The sequence below is a fragment of the Pundamilia nyererei genome, unplaced genomic scaffold (assembly GCF_000239375.1).
Source record: "Pundamilia nyererei isolate P.nyererei 1_Seehausen unplaced genomic scaffold, PunNye1.0 scaffold00056, whole genome shotgun sequence".
NCBI lineage: Eukaryota > Metazoa > Chordata > Actinopteri > Cichliformes > Cichlidae > Pundamilia > Pundamilia nyererei.
This window is the reverse complement of record NW_005187457.1, coordinates 554,553-570,163: the sequence shown is the minus strand read 5'-3', so window position 1 is coordinate 570,163 and position 15,611 is coordinate 554,553. Positions and strand designations below refer to the sequence as shown.

General features: G+C 39.4%; 1 protein-coding gene across 2 annotated transcripts in view; it reads left to right on the top strand.

Annotated features, from left to right (window-relative positions):
- Nucleotides 1-15,611, top strand: part of ncanb (neurocan b) — a 172,654-nt gene that overhangs the window by 126,732 nt on the left and 30,311 nt on the right. For both annotated transcript variants that reach the window (XM_005733989.1, XM_005733990.1), the window contains exon 11: nt 317-430. In XM_005733989.1, the coding sequence (XP_005734046.1) occupies nt 317-430 (114 nt within the window). The remainder of the gene's footprint in view (nt 1-316; nt 431-15,611) is intronic.

The window sequence follows — 15,611 nt, the reverse complement described above, 5'->3', positions numbered from 1 at the left end:
ACCGTACTCTCCCTCTCTCTTTTGGCTCAAGTTTGACAGCAGAACTGCGGCACGTCCTGCAAACACATTGCAATTAGCATCATGCGCTTCAGTGCATCCCAAACCGCTCGCTGATGAAGTTCAATCAATTCGCTTTAATTATAACTTTTTCAGAAACAGCTCTAATTTCTGCAAAAGTTTGATCTCTCAGGGGTTTTTTTTCAATAACAAGCTGTGGCAGGTAGTTTAGAAAAGTAGCCATTTGGAAAGTGCTGTTTATACGTCTATGTTTCTGTCTAATCTCACTCACCTCCTCATGTTCTCTCTCTCCCTGCAGACATTGATGACTGCCAGTCGAATCCATGTCAGAACGGAGGAACCTGCATCGATGAGATCAACTCTTTTGTGTGTCTTTGTCTGCCCAGCTATGGTGGCGCTACTTGCGAAAAAGGTAAAGTGGCAAATGGGATTGCTTCCCCTTTTACTCATTAGTTCATTTTAGTAAACGCTGCATGTGTGCAGGGATGAAATACATTCCCTCTTTCTAATTTCTATTAGTTCTTAGCTTACCTTAATTTTTGGATCAACCGGAAACTTTAAAAGGGGCTTCTGGGACAACCTGATTATACAAAATTACAGTAGTAAAAATGATAAAAGGAGTTTTTCAGCATTATTTCCAGAGAGTATATTCCCAATGTTAGTAATATTGTGCTGTTGAAAGTAGCTACTCCAGGATGAGGATAATGCAAAAAAAAATACAGAAGAAAAACAGAGCTGTGCAGGACCAAAAGGAAGAGATGATGAAGGTGGAGAAGCAAGGTAACAAGCGAGGATAATAAAAAAAGAAGACTGGGTATTCCTCTGTGTATATGCAAAAGAGAATAAGAAGATGGTTTAAGACCAGTATGTGGAGACAAAGGTAGATTTAGGAAGATGGAGTTAATGAGTTATGTGTCAGTGAAGACAGAGGAGATAGAGGAAATGGAGAAGGAGGGGGTGAATGTAGACAAAGAAGTTGAGGAGGGGGAGACAGGGAAGCCCTGTGGCATAATGTATTGGGTTTATAGAGAACACCTGCGTCCAGCTGGTTTTGTTTCTCATTATGGGAATTCCCATGTGAGAAAAGGGGCATTTCATGGAAACGTGGCCTACATGTCACTGCAGAACACCACTGAGGGGTACTTACAGCTACTGTTTGCATTAGGGTTTGCTTTGAACATATTTTTTACCCAGATTCTACGACAGACATATTATTGGATATTTTCTAATGTAAGAACCGTGCAATCAATGCAGTCTAAAGAAAAGAAGGTCACATAACGCTGACAGTTGAGACTGAAAATGAAACCAAAATTGAAGATAAAAATGGAGAAGAAATGTGTACGGCCCTCACCATGTCTCAGGTTAAAAACAAAGTGCAGTTATTGCATAAGTAGCTTTGTAGTCTCTCACTCAGGCAGATGCTTGTTTAAATAAACAAATGCTGATTTTCTTGGAAATCATTAGAAAGATATCCCAATTAACTTTCCTGAGAATCTTGATAAATTTCAGGGTTTCTTAAGCATGAAAATAACCTAGAATTAGTTGTCTCTGTATACTCGATACAGTGCAACCAGGGATTTCTCATAAGTAAATTGGCTCATTTGTGATGATGTAATAACTTGGGATGTCAAGTATTAACAAACGTTGGCAAAGAAAACACATTTGAGATATTGAGGGGGGCAATAACTGCGTAAAGCAAACTGTGAATCTCCTAAAATATGAGCCTTAAGATAGTGCAATTAAATTTAAAAAGTGAAAACCAATGAAGACAGCTGAGCTGACGAGTTTTAGGTAGAGGGAGAGTTGGAAAATTGTGCTTAATTAAATGCAGCCAAGCTAAGTTCCTGCCCATTCAGGTTGACCTTTGACCTTATCTCAGAAGAAGAGTTGTGTCTCTGAAGATGTGTCTTTTCTTTTAATGCAAGTTTGGCTTCTGGTCTCTTTTGCTTTTTACTACTCTTTTCTGATCTGGGACTTTGAGGGAACAACAATCGATGCTGCGCAAAGAGCGGGAAGAGAATGAAGCACAATGGACATTTTAAATGTTGAAAACTTTAGTTTTGGTTTTGGCAGGTTGCAAAAAGAAAAGTAATGACATGTAAGCAGAACAAAAACACAAAGCTCCAAATTAGCTCTGCTCTTTGACAGCGTGCAGGTTCGTTTCCACAGCAGTTTGACACTCTAGTCCTCACTGACACATATTGACTACTGTATACTGACTTATACTGTAACATTTCTGCTCACGAATTAGCTCTTTTCTTATGTAGGTGCTTTTCTGTACATCAAAAGTAAGACTCAAAGTGTACACTGGTGTTTATCTATTAAACTCTTAGTCCCTTTTCTTTTCTGCACTGAGATAATTATTAAAAGAAAACTAATGCATTACATTACTTAATTACTCCCAAGAGACAATAATTTTTTACGCTTCATGTGACATTATTTGTGCGTCACTCTTTAACATAACCTAAAGCGCACTATCATATTATTACAAGTTAACAATGTAAGCCTACAGCCACATGCCGAATCAAATGCCTATCCCAATGAGAACATGCTTACAATCTTTCTTTTAGTGTTTACGTTTGAATATAAAAGTTGAAAATCATCCCAAAGAGATTTCAATTTAACTTTCAATTCAATTTCAATTTATTTATTTATTTATACAGCACCAAATCACAAAAAACAGTCACCTCAAGGCACTTTATATTGTAAGGTAGACGCTACCGTAATACATACACAGAAAAACCCAACAATCATACGACCCCCTATGAGCAAATGGGTGTGGCAACAACTCTGATGTAGCAAAGTTGTTGCCTCAGCAATTCTACAGTTGAACTATGTAAAGGTAAAAATGGAGGCTGCAACATGTTGGCTGTGTCAAAGTCACTCACCACTGACTTTGTTACCTGTTGAAGATCGGGCTGTGGCCGCTGTGCTCGGGTCTGCATACAGACAGACTAAACATCACTCTGGGTTCTTCACCTACTGTAATAGTATGTCACGATCCTGGGTCTTATGACCCAGTGTTTTGAGTTTTAGTTCATTTTGATGTTTATAGTATGTTTAAGCTCATTAGGTCTCCTATGTTCATTTGCTTATTAGTTCCCCCTTGTGTTTCCAACCCATGTTAAGTCTCCCCTGCTCTTCATGTGTTTCATGTCTGTGTCTTACGTTGTCAAGTTCTGGTTGTCATGTCTGCGTCTCATTATGTTTCCTATTTTATTTTGAAGAGATCTCGTGTTTTTATATTATGGATTATGTTTTGAGTCCTTTGTTGTACTGTTTCTTGTTTCCCTAGGTCTCAGTTATGGTTATCATAGGTTTAGTTCTTTGGCTTTGTAATATGGCTTCCCTGTGTTCCATGTTGTGTCTACTGTGATGTTTTTGTACCATGTTTCAGGTTCCTATGTTCTGTCTTCCCAGTTGCTGTTAAGTTTACAGGTCTAGAGTTCAGTCAGTGTGTTCCCTGTTTTACTTTGAAGGTCCGTGTCTCATGTCAGTGTTTCTAGTTTTGCTTCCCTTGTCTCGTCCAGCCTGATTACTCCCAGCTGTGCTCTCCTTCTGTGTCTCGTTCCCTCGTTATCCCTCTGTGTATTTGAGCCCTGTGTTTCTCTTTGTTAGTGTGATAGTCTCCCTCGTGGCTGTGTTTCCCTCTGTGTCAGTTTATCCATGCCCCAGTTTAGTTTTGTTATATGTTTGTGCCATTCTGCAATAAAGCAGCTTTTTGAGTTTTATTCCTGCGTGGTGAGTTTTGCGTTTGGGTCCTTCTCTTGGCTGCACACAGCCGAAACATGACATAGTATTCTGTCTGTGCAGATGTTTGCAATGAGCCCATTTTGTGTTAGTATAATGCAGCTGTTTCTGCCCTGGGTGTGATTTGCCATGTACCATAACACTCGTCCTTTTGTGGAATAAAAATAAATGTACTGTCCATATCTGTGCTCCTGAGAAGTCATAGACTGATCTACCATGTTCCTTCTTCTTTCACACAAACTGAAACCAGCTGATTTTAGTGTAATTGTGCAGAGGGAAAAATGCACCTTTGACATTTTTTTTTTGCTATCCACCTATCATGCAGACAACTGAAGATCATTTGTAATGAATATTGGCAAATAACAGAAATGTGATTATTAATTTAGTACAGTAACACGTTACTTTGTAAAGCAGTCCACCCAGGATTTAAAATCTTATTATAGTTTTTTTTTTTTTTTTTTAAAAGCACACACAACATAATTGAAAGCAATGCAACACACACTACAGAACATTGAGCTTAGCATTATCTCAGAGCAACACAGATGTAAACAATAATGGAGACTTTGGTGCCACAGCTTGCTGCAGTAAGAAACAGTAAAATCAGAAGGCTGAAGTTTGGATGAAAGTGCTTGGAAGGATGCAGCTTTAGTGAGAAGTGATGAGTGCTGAGACTGTGTGCAGTTATAGTTGTCAAAAATAAGTACGTTAGCTAACATTAGTCTAAGCATCAGCTGTTCCAGGACTGGCATTGTACATAAAGTCATATTTGTTGTGTACTAAAAAGCTTTTACTCCATTTCAGCTGTCCAGTGCTCCCATACAGTAGCTTGTTGTTTTACAGTCACTATTTCAAGTGCTTTCTCATTCACTTCTGTCTGCTTGTAGACTGAAAGTGCTGATTTAACTATTACCATGCTGTCATATTGCAGATTTTAATAAATGTCACAGATGTTTGATGTTATTGAGATTCTTTTGGAAGGTTTCAAATGAGTTTTGTAAACCCTTTACAATACCACAGTAGGGCATTTTGACTTGAATATATTTCTTGAAAGTCCAACAACTTCATTCACAAGCTGTGTTAAATCTTCTAAATGCTGCCTTTAATCTCACTGGTCCCTGTATTTTCATTAGTTCTCATCTACCTCTTTTTGATCTTTAACCAGAGCAAATGTTACTTTGGTCACAGCATTTTGTAATTTTCCTTGAGCTTATGATTGTCTCTTTAATATTCATTCACTTCCTGTGGTGCAGATCATGAATAAACAAACAAAAGAAAAACATTTAGGCATAGTTTAAAAGTCCCATAAAAATGCAGAGCTTCTTCAAATCAGGGTTGGTTATTAAATGCTTGATTGATCTCACGAATTAGACTTTGATATCCTTCAATATTGCATCTATAAGACATATAAGAAAAAGTGTAGTTTTTTCTTTGCCAAACACAGAGTACCTGAGTGCGCCTGTCGTTTGACATGCACAGGAGCTCTGCGTACGTTTCCTCTCCTGCTGCGTTGCTGCCTTCATGGCTGATTGGGAGCAGCAGGACTGATTGTGTAAATCTAAAGTCTCTGTTTTCCTGTCGCTTTTATCTCTCGCTGCTCTGCACTCGCAGAAATGTGGGATTCAGCTGTGAAAAGTGCGATTCGCAACAGGCGTCGCTCTGCCATTTCAGCGTGATCTCAGTTTGATATCCAGAGGGAGGTCTGAACTGCGACAGAAACGGCAGAAATGAACTCATTTGTTCCGCCGAAGCTTCCATCCATTTAAATGTCATCCAATTGGTCCCCGTCTCACTAAAGTGGTCCGGTATTTTTTTTCTGTCTCATTGGTTGTGTGTACTTGAGTGCAAGTGTGCATATGTGTGTGTCTGTGCTTGTACACGTTCAGGTCTATGTGTTGTGAGCTCACAGCCTTGGATGCAGGGTAGATCCAGTCAGCTGCTTCCTCCGGCCTGTTACCATGGTGATCCAATCTGAGAGTCAATAATAGTAAGTTGACAGGGCTGAAATCCTTCAGTGAATGTGCCGAGAGAGAAGGAGAAGGCTTGTTACTGTGCAATTTTAGCAATTATGTTTACATTTCACATTTTATTTCTTTTTCTTGAAACAAATTGTAGAGCTTTAGATTTCAGAGACATTGTTGATAATCTTGTCATTCGTAAAGCCTTTAGCAGGATTTGCTGTGTAATAACTTAACAATCCATACTTATGCAGATTTTTTGTTGTTGCCAGCAATGAAAGGAGATTTGATAAAAAGAATAGGAGGTTTGCGCTTAGCTTAACAAAGACACCAGTCAGTTGTTTCACTCGCGTTGCGCTGTTGAGTCTGTCCCGCTGTAATTTGGCTCACTGCCTAATCAGCGGAGGCAGAAACCACATCTTGCTTGGCTTGACTGAAGTGAAAAGTGACGGGCAGAGAATTAACTCCCATCAGCTTCTTTCCTGCTGTCTGCTTTTTTTTATTCACTCCACAGTTCTTTTCCCTACATCTTTCTAGGGAGAAAAACGACATAATGTGTACAGCTGAGAGTGTGGATTTGTTTCTTTACTATTCCACTACAGCACACACCTGTGTTTCATGTCAGCTTCATTTTTGTTGTTTCCTCTCCCTACCTTTCTGCTGTCACTCCCTGTGATTCTGGCATCCTTTTGCGCCTCTCATCTCCGGTGCACCACAGGAGTCTTTGTTACGCTCTGCGAGTGTGTGTTTGTGTTTTTGCCTGTGTGAGCTCATCTTTGTCAGTGTGTCTGTTTGGGTGCATCTGCTGTTTTGTGTATGTGTGTGTGTGAAGTTTCACAGAGCTGTGAAGTTACAGATCTTTCAGCTAAACTACCTTTACTCAGCCACCAAACACTCACCTGTCCTAGCGTTTCTTTTGTGAGGATCCTCGTTGACATTATCCAGAATTCACACTCCCTTAACATGAGCCAGAACTTTACTCTTAACCCACCAACAGACCTCTGAAGAGAATGAGGACCAAAAATGGTCATCACTTTGCATATCAAAAAAACATATTACATCAATCCTCAAAAAGAAAAAAGGCACAAAAGTATAAATGATCTCAGATTCCCTCTTTTTTCTGTTTGTTGACAGATTTATTGACAGAACTGAAGGAGTTAACTATGGACTGTTAAACTAAGAACAGTGTTGTCAGGAAATGCTGGAGGTTTCTGTAGGCAGGGAAACAGGCAGTTAGCAAGGACCAGGGAACTATAACAGTTACTGAAGACTAACAGTGATTAGTCCTGTGACCTTTTGTGAAGATGGAAGCAGGTGATGTTGGGAGGCTTATAAGCAAGCAGTCAAGTTGTGACTGCAGGTGAATTTGCTGGAGAGTGGACAGGTAGTTGACAAACAGTTTGATTCCACTGTGGAACGAATTCCAGCATGGATGGAGGTACGTAACCTGCTGCATTGTATTCTGCACTTCTTACTGGAATGTGGGAAACAACTCCAATGAACCTGCATACACAGGTAACTGGAAAACAGGCATGCAGAAAGTGTTACATGCTAGAAAAATGCAAGTGCAAAGACTAAACTGGGAGAACCAATATCCCACCACTGCTCACAATCTTGAGCAGTAGGTCAGTGCTTAAAAACACGAAGTTTGATTAGGGAATGCGTTGCAATTGAGCGACCGGATTGCTCCACCTGTAGGCAGAGCACAGATGGACCCACCTCTCCGCTTGAGAACACAGAGTCAGCAAAAGGGAAAGAGAGGAAAGAGGAAGGAAAATGAAAAAAACAAAAACAGTGCATGCCTGGATCCTGACAACAGTCTATGAATGTGTACATACATCCCAAAACAGCCAAAACACTTTACCTATCCATGTATCCATCTAAATGTAATGTTTTCCTGCATGTCTAGTTATTAAATGGCTGCTTAGATTGCAGCTGAACACTTTCATTCAGGCAGTGAAGTCAGTGTGACACATAACAAAGTTACAAAACCAACAGCTTAATAAGTTTAAAATCCAATCCACCGGAAATAACTTCTGACTCCCCCTCTCAGTGTTCCTTTATAGAACAATAATCTACAAATTAGAAATAAAAAGCCTGTCTTAAAAGGATTGTGTTGCTAATTAATCCCAAGATGTCTGGTTGCTGCTTGGTTATCTTTGAGAAATGTGTTTGCTGCCACCGTAAACACACAGAGTGCCGGCAAGGAGTGGTTCACATGTCATCCGTCTTCTCTGACACCCCTTTCTGTTCCTCGTACGCCAAATCATTAATATTTATTGTGTGGTTTTTGGAAGGACGTGCTACAACTTAGTAGGCTGCACAGCTGTTAGCGGAAAGCGTGACCGCTGAGTGCTGGTTGAGCACATAAACAAGCATGCCAGAAGTTTCTCCCAGAGGTGTGTTGGTGATGATTGCAGCCATCAGAAAGTGCAGCAAAAACATCACATGCCACAACCATTCATTGAAATCCAATATAAATTCAGTGGAAGTCAAATTGTTCCAGACAGGCTGACTCACCTTTTCGACTGGCATACACATTGTCAAACACACACAAGCATACATTACATATACGAGCATAGAACTGAAATACTAAGTTGTTTCTGACAGGAAAACAAAAACTCAGAGCATTACAGGGAATGGGAAGCAAAGTAGAGCGCAACCCTCCCAAAGAGGATGCCAGGTGAATCTGGGACAGAGAGCTATGAAGACTTTTGAATATGTCAATTCCAACAGGAACACCAGTGCTGTAGATTGGAAGAAGACAATCTAGTGAAGCCTACACACTGCGGCTAATGAGGAGCAGAGCAGTCTGAGTCGACTAATAGTAGGAAGTGTCTCAGAAAGCACCAGATGCAGTCCTCCAGTCAATCTGTCACTGCTCAAGTTTTTAAATCACTTCCTCACACTAACTAATTTCCTCTTATACCAGTTTACCTTTTTCTCTTGCTTACACTGAAACAGATCTTCTTGTAATTTTGAGTTAGGAGGGATAATTATTTGTGCACTTTTTTGCAAGGATTGTGCGGGAAGTATTTTTCCTCTGTCGTCCCAAAGAAAACTACCCACATTCTGCACCTAATGATTTAGGTCCACTGTCACCACCTCACTAACCTCAGTGGCCTAACCCATCCTCTTGTTAATGTGCCTTAAGCACAATCTATTCATAATTTCATGCAACTTCATACATTAGTCTGTCTATGGGCTTTTGGAGAGTATTACTACTAGAAAGTATAGAAAACATACTTGGGCTAAACTGAAAATGACTAATATTCTGATGGTTTGGAGATAAAAACAGAGGAGAACTTTGCTCCTCATCTTGGTTGCGGCATTAGATATTACCCAGTTTTTACACTTGTACTGCATCCCTAAACTAAAAATCTGAATTTCCCAGTGGAGCTGTATGTGAGTGTGTAAAATGTGTAATCTGAATCTGGGAGACTGATGATTAAACTGTCTTTTATCCAGTGAATTCCTTGGGAGCGAGTGGCTTGCTTTATGCACACTGTGGCCAAGCAGCAATTTCACATAAAAAGTATTTCCAGTTGTGATAAAGTGTCAGATGCAGAAAACCTCCTTCTGTGTGTTACATGTACAAAAGGTCAACAACTGTACAAACATTATCCTAAGAAATATTTAAATCAGTGTAGAAAACTGGTATACAAAACTCAGTTTTCAAGGTCATTCTTTCAGATTTATTGTATGAAAGGTGTAATCAAAAAACAGGATTTTAATGTATTTTTAAATACCTTGATCTGTAATGGTGCATAATACTAAGTAAAGCTTTAAAATAAGAAAAAGTAAAATGTGCAGTAACTGTGTTCAAAGTGAAGTGGATTAAAAGCAGGAAGCAGCATAAGATGGAAATAAAGTATGTTAAACATAAATAAAGTACTTGAGTGAATGTACTCAGTTACATTCCTACTGGTTTAATGGCTTTGATACTTCCCATACCTCCACCCCAAACACCTTCCTGTATTTAAATTGAATTATGTAAGTGCAAATTGTTGAGAAGACCAATGAATGCATGGAACTTAAAAGCCAGTATCTCAGATTTTGTTTTATTTTTATTTAATTTTATTAATAGTGCTCTCTGAAATATATAGTATTTTCTAAGTTTAAAATGAAGAAGACTGCTTTGTATGATGAAGAGGTCAGGCATTGTTGCAAAAGTCAGTCAAAAAAGTAATCACAGGGAAGCGACGGTTTGGTTCAGTGGGTGAGCAGGCGACCAAACGCTGTATGACTAACAAGTAGTAGGCCCGGGCTCAAGCCTCGGACCTTCACAGCATAAGAGATTGTGAGGCAGTTATATTTTTTTTCTTTGACATGCTGCAATAATACAAAATCTATAAAGTTATTCACACATTCAGATTTCTACTGAGTCAGATTCATGCCAGGTTTTGCCCATTCCAGGCCAGTTCGTCTTCATCACGTCAAACTGGCCTCTTGGCAAGATGATTCCATTCCGGAAATCCTGTAGGTCAATTTAGATGTCTTCTCTACTATTATAACACTAAAGTGCAGTGTTGCAGTGTATTTTCACTGCGTCTGAGACAAACAAATAGAGACAATGTGTCTTGGTGTACTGAGAGTGTACTGAGAGTTTACAGCTACACTTGTTACTGTAAGTGCAATCATCACAACCTTTGTGAGTAAAACCCAGACCCAAATGTTCATCCAAATGGTGATGAACTGTATTTCTAACTACTTTGCCATCCACTCCACTGCATTTATGTGACAGGCATAAATGTAATGGACTTTATGCAAATGATAACTTTATTTACCCTGCTAAACAAGTACTTAATGTCTTCTTTTTATTGTATGAGCTTACATTGTTTGCCTAACAGACTGGTCTGTGTGAACAAGTTCAAGCTGGCCAGTAGCTACAGCATCTCCTCCAGTCCCATAATGGTCACAAAACACTGCCTTGCACTTACGTGTTTCAAAAAGACCACAAGGTTAAAGCAAACTGTTAAAAAACGATCTAAAATGAAAGCTGGCTGTGTGTGACTAAACTGCCAGCTCAGTTTGTCACTTATCTTCAAATTTTCTAAATTGTTTTAAACTTGGCTCCAGGCTAAAACAGCAGCCACCCCCACTCATTCTTCAGCTGCATTAGACGGGTGCTTGCTACATCAGCTGCAGAGGGAGGGGGAAGAAATGAGCGATAGTGGCTGATGTCTGTCTTCATCATTCCTTCTAAACTTCAGTGAACTTCATGTCAGAAATATGATTTCGTTTTCTGACATTTTGCATTTGTTTCTGGTGAGTTATTATTTTGTGACTTTGAGGGTTGCCCTAAACTGCTCTGGAAACTTTTACTGGTTCTTTTCGTTATTCAGAGTATTAAAAAAAACAATTTTAGGGGGATCACTAAAGTAAAGATAATATTATATTTGTAGACCTGGTTAATAGTGTTTCCTTGACTATATTAAAGCAGAGAACCACTGCCATCTTCAACCTGCATTTTCAGAGCCTAAGCCCTCCAGAAACTTGGAGAATGTTTGTCTCTACAGTCTTGGTCTGCCACTGTACCCTCAGCACTTTGGCTAGACGTGTGGTAAACAAGCCCTGGTTTGCTGTTTAAGGTCAGCCTCTTCTTGTTTAGGTAAGAACGGAGACGTCTGAATGGACACAGCGTTGTTTTGATTCTGACAATACTGCTGCTGTCCAAACTTGCGAAAAGCTTGACTCATAATTAAATTTTGTGCATCCTGTGGGTCTTTAGAGGCTATTACCGCTAATGAAGATCCAAGCGTTCAAATAATATGTCGACCAAGACATGTGCAAGACTGAGAAGTGAGGGAGCTGAAGCTTCTTGGATTACCTTGCCCACAGCAATCTCCTGAAGGAAAACACGTGCACAGTGAGAAAGTCGGGTGAACGCAGACAGAGGCAGGTATTCACATAGAATATCCCTGAGGTTTTGCCTAAGCCTGGCAGAGACTTTTCAAATTGAGCAATAGCAAGGCTTACTCTCACTCCATATGCTAGTGTGTTCAACACTTGCCAGTTCTCTCTCCAAGCAGTAAACCTTGAGAGATGAGAGGTAATTTTTTTCTCATTCAGGGTGCTTAATTAAACAATGTTCCTGAAGCAACTGTTATCCTCCTCCCCAAATGAAAGAAAGTTCAGGCTGAAGAGAAAGAAAATGTGGAGAAGAGAGCAGAAACAGAAAGGAAGCATCTGAACAGGTGCTAAGAAAAGATGAAAAGAGAGGAAGTGTGTTCCAGTGGTGTGCATTAATGAACATTTCGAATGGAAGGTTGTAAAAAGTAATACTTTGAGGTGCGCTGGAGGTTTACCACGATTCTGTTCTTCTTCTTTCTGATATTCCCAAGAAAATTGTACTCTGATATTGAAGTTCTGAAGCCTGCCTTGCAGTATCACAATCTCTTTTGTCTTTCATTTGTTATCTCAGAGTTCATTTTCAGCACAGAAAGTTTTCCACATAGGATTTTACCCTGAATTTCAACCACAGGTCCAGGTTCCAGGTTTGTACCTCTTCACACAGCATTACCTTTGAGTAATAACACAGAACCAGTCACTTGGGGGTATTACTTTCAAGTAATATGCATTTTATTAACTAATTTGGTTTTAATGGGGGAAATCATTATTTGATCCCCTGCTGAATTTGTAAGTTTTCTCTCTTATAATGTAATGAACAATCGTATTTTATCATAGTTACATTTTAATTAAGAGAGAATTCATCTCAGTGCTTCACTGTGTTCTCTGGGTCATACTCAGCATTTTTCTTCCTCGATGAGTCGAGTTGATGCTAAAGAGTTAGATTATGGTTTCATCTTTTCCCCAAGCCTCTTTGAACCATTTAGATGTTCACTGGCAAACTTAACAGGAGGACCTTGCGGGTGTTGCAAGATTTCAATCCATTACAGTGTAGTGTGCTACCAATGGTGTTCTTGGTAACTGTGATGCCAACTGCCTACAGATCTTTTACAAGCTCCTCCCATGTAGTTCTGGGCTTGTCCACCACCTTTCTCATGCTCATTCTTACCCTATGGTCATTTATGCTTCTTCCACTTCCAAATAATTGACAGCTGTCACCTTCTCACCCAATCTTCCTGCTGATTGTCTTGTAGCCCATTCCATCTTTGAGCAAGTCTTCAATCAACAGTGTGCAATACACATACACTTATGTGTATTGCACATCTTCTTTTTTATACTAAGTTAATATACTGTGTTGTGTTGTTTGTTGCGTTGTGATGTGTCATATCGTGTCGTGTTGTGTTATATGTAGTGCCGACGTAGGACAGTTTTTCCAATTTCATTGTACTACTGTACTATGTATGACTGTGCAATGACAATAAAGAGTTATCTTATCTTATCTTATCTTAATCGCATCCTTTCACAGCTCTTTGGTCTTGCCCATGGTGCTGGAGAAATTGGAATGGGAGAAACAGATATTAGGGACAGGTGTGTTTTTTAGAAACATAGGCTGAGATCAGCTGTATTTGTAATCAATGGATTTATTGATTTCTGGCTGGGTTGTACGGGATAAAATACCTATTTGCACTCATTGATGTGCAAATAATGTTATCACTTTTATTTAATGTGGGTTTTTTCCTAGATTTTTGTTGATATTCTTGTAAGTGAGCAAGCTTAAAAATTCAGCAGGAAATCAATTATTTCCCCGCACTGTAAAAGCAATCATCAGATCTTTGTTTTGATAGAGCCAGGTGGGTGCTTTTCAGTGTGAACATAATGGCAGGTCTCTTCCCCTACTTCAGTGCAAACATCTGACAGTCACTGTGTTCCTGTGTTCTACGCAATAATAACCAATCTGTTGTTTGTTTAGTTTTTTTTATTGGTCTAATTTCCCAAAATGTTTTTTGTGGTTTTTCAGATGGTAGTTAAAACACAAATGTGCTGAAGTCATAATTCAGTTGTAGAGTTTTATTTTTCTGGCTGTGTGATTCCTGGCAATTCTCTTAAACTCTATTTTGTTCATTTGAGGCTGATTAACAAATGATTAGCAAACAGATGCCTGTTTATACATCCAGCTGATACGGCTAATAGTTTTGGGACACTTCATTAAAAATACCCAGTGGCCACTGTACAGGCTCACCACGGTTTCCAATATCTGTCTCTTTAGGAGAGATTCTCCGGTACTAATTTTCCAGTGCTAATTTTCTCTGTCTAAGACAAAGGGCAACTTCAAGAGCTAATTAAAACAAAAGTGGCAAAAACTGCAGTTCCTCCATGTGCCACTGGAGGCTCACTCCAAACAGTAGCCGCCTAAGTTAAAATGTTCAGCTTTGCAGCACTCAAAAAAGCACTTACACTCTGGTACAAGAAAGGCTTTGGGTTCTATTAAACAAAATTATAACTCATTCACCTGGATACTAGAGGCAGCGTTGATTGGCACATCACTGAAGTGGATGTAACTATTTTGACTGTAGAGTTATATGTATATCTGTACTTTGTACCTAAACAGTTTATGGATGCAGCTGGCTAATCAAACTTGTTAGTAATGTCTGATTAACTAATTCTACCTTTTCATAAGGTAACTTCTGGCTCTAGAAAAAGAGGCCTTGAAGCTTTTAAAAGGCAGAGTCCAAAACCAGTCAATGACATCACGTTGGCTACATCAATGTTTTATTCTTTCTCTAGTCTAAACACTGGGTTTGGATGAGCTTTTTGCTTCCTACTGCTGGAAATACTGCTGATCAGAATGTTGAAATTCAACTACAATTCTAAGCACAGTTAATCTGCTAAAGTAAGTTGACCAGCAGCTTTTAGAAGTCTCTGACATTCTGAAATGACCCTCTCCTCAAGATGAGGTCATCTACCTTAATAATAGTACTCAGGTCTTGATTAAAACATACCATTTCTAATCAATATGAGGGCCCGGTGGCGCCAGTGTCCGGCAGCCTCGCCTCTGTCAGTGTGCCCCAGGGTGGCTGTGGCTACAACGTAGCTTGCCATCACCAGTGTGTGAATGTGTATGTGAATGGGTGGATGATTCGATGCGTAAAGCGCTTTGGGGTCCTTAGGGACTAGTAAAGCGCTATACAAATACAGGCCATTTACCATTTTTTACCATAATATTCTAAACTTTTAAGATGATCTTTATGGGTACAATTTGAATCACTGTTAGGTTTTCCCAATGGGTTACTTTTTTTTTTATTCTTTTAAGCTGTGTCTTGAACATTTTCGTTTTGCTTATATGTTTAATCAGTGATTTAGTTTGGAATGCTTAAAAAGGACTATTCCATTGGTACCTACTCGGATTGACTCGCCACAACTCAACTCGAATCGACTGGTTTTCCATTACAGTTTAGTATTTCCTAATGGTCATTGTCATAGCAACACGGATGAGCATCCCGCAACGTAATTAACATACAACACAAACACTACCACAAAGGTGGACGTAAAAGCAAGAATATATCTGCTCGGTCTGTGGCTTTTCGTCAGAATCAGGGACCATGGTGTTGTTTTTTTTGTAGCTATTTCCCTCATTGCCAGATTTCAGAAATGGCAGTTTTGATTTTCATGAACAAGACACTCATGACTCATCTAGTGACTCTACTGACTAACCAATCAGTGGCATGCAGTCGGTCACATTTTAGTACCTGTTTGGATCGCTTGAAGCCCCAGCCAAGCAGGTACTAAAAAAGTACCTGCTACCAGGTACTATGACCTAATATAAAAGCCCTGAAATCTGTAGCGAACTGTGCTGAGTCGATTCGAATAGGTAGTAATGGAAAAGAGGCTATACTGTGAAGCACTGCTGTTGTCATTTGCTATCCGGTCGTTAAGTGATGACGTGACGAATCCTACTTCCGGGCCTAAAGTAGTCTGCGTTTAATATGGCTTTTGTGTTGTTAACATGTTTAATGTTATGTATTTTCTTCTATTTAATCT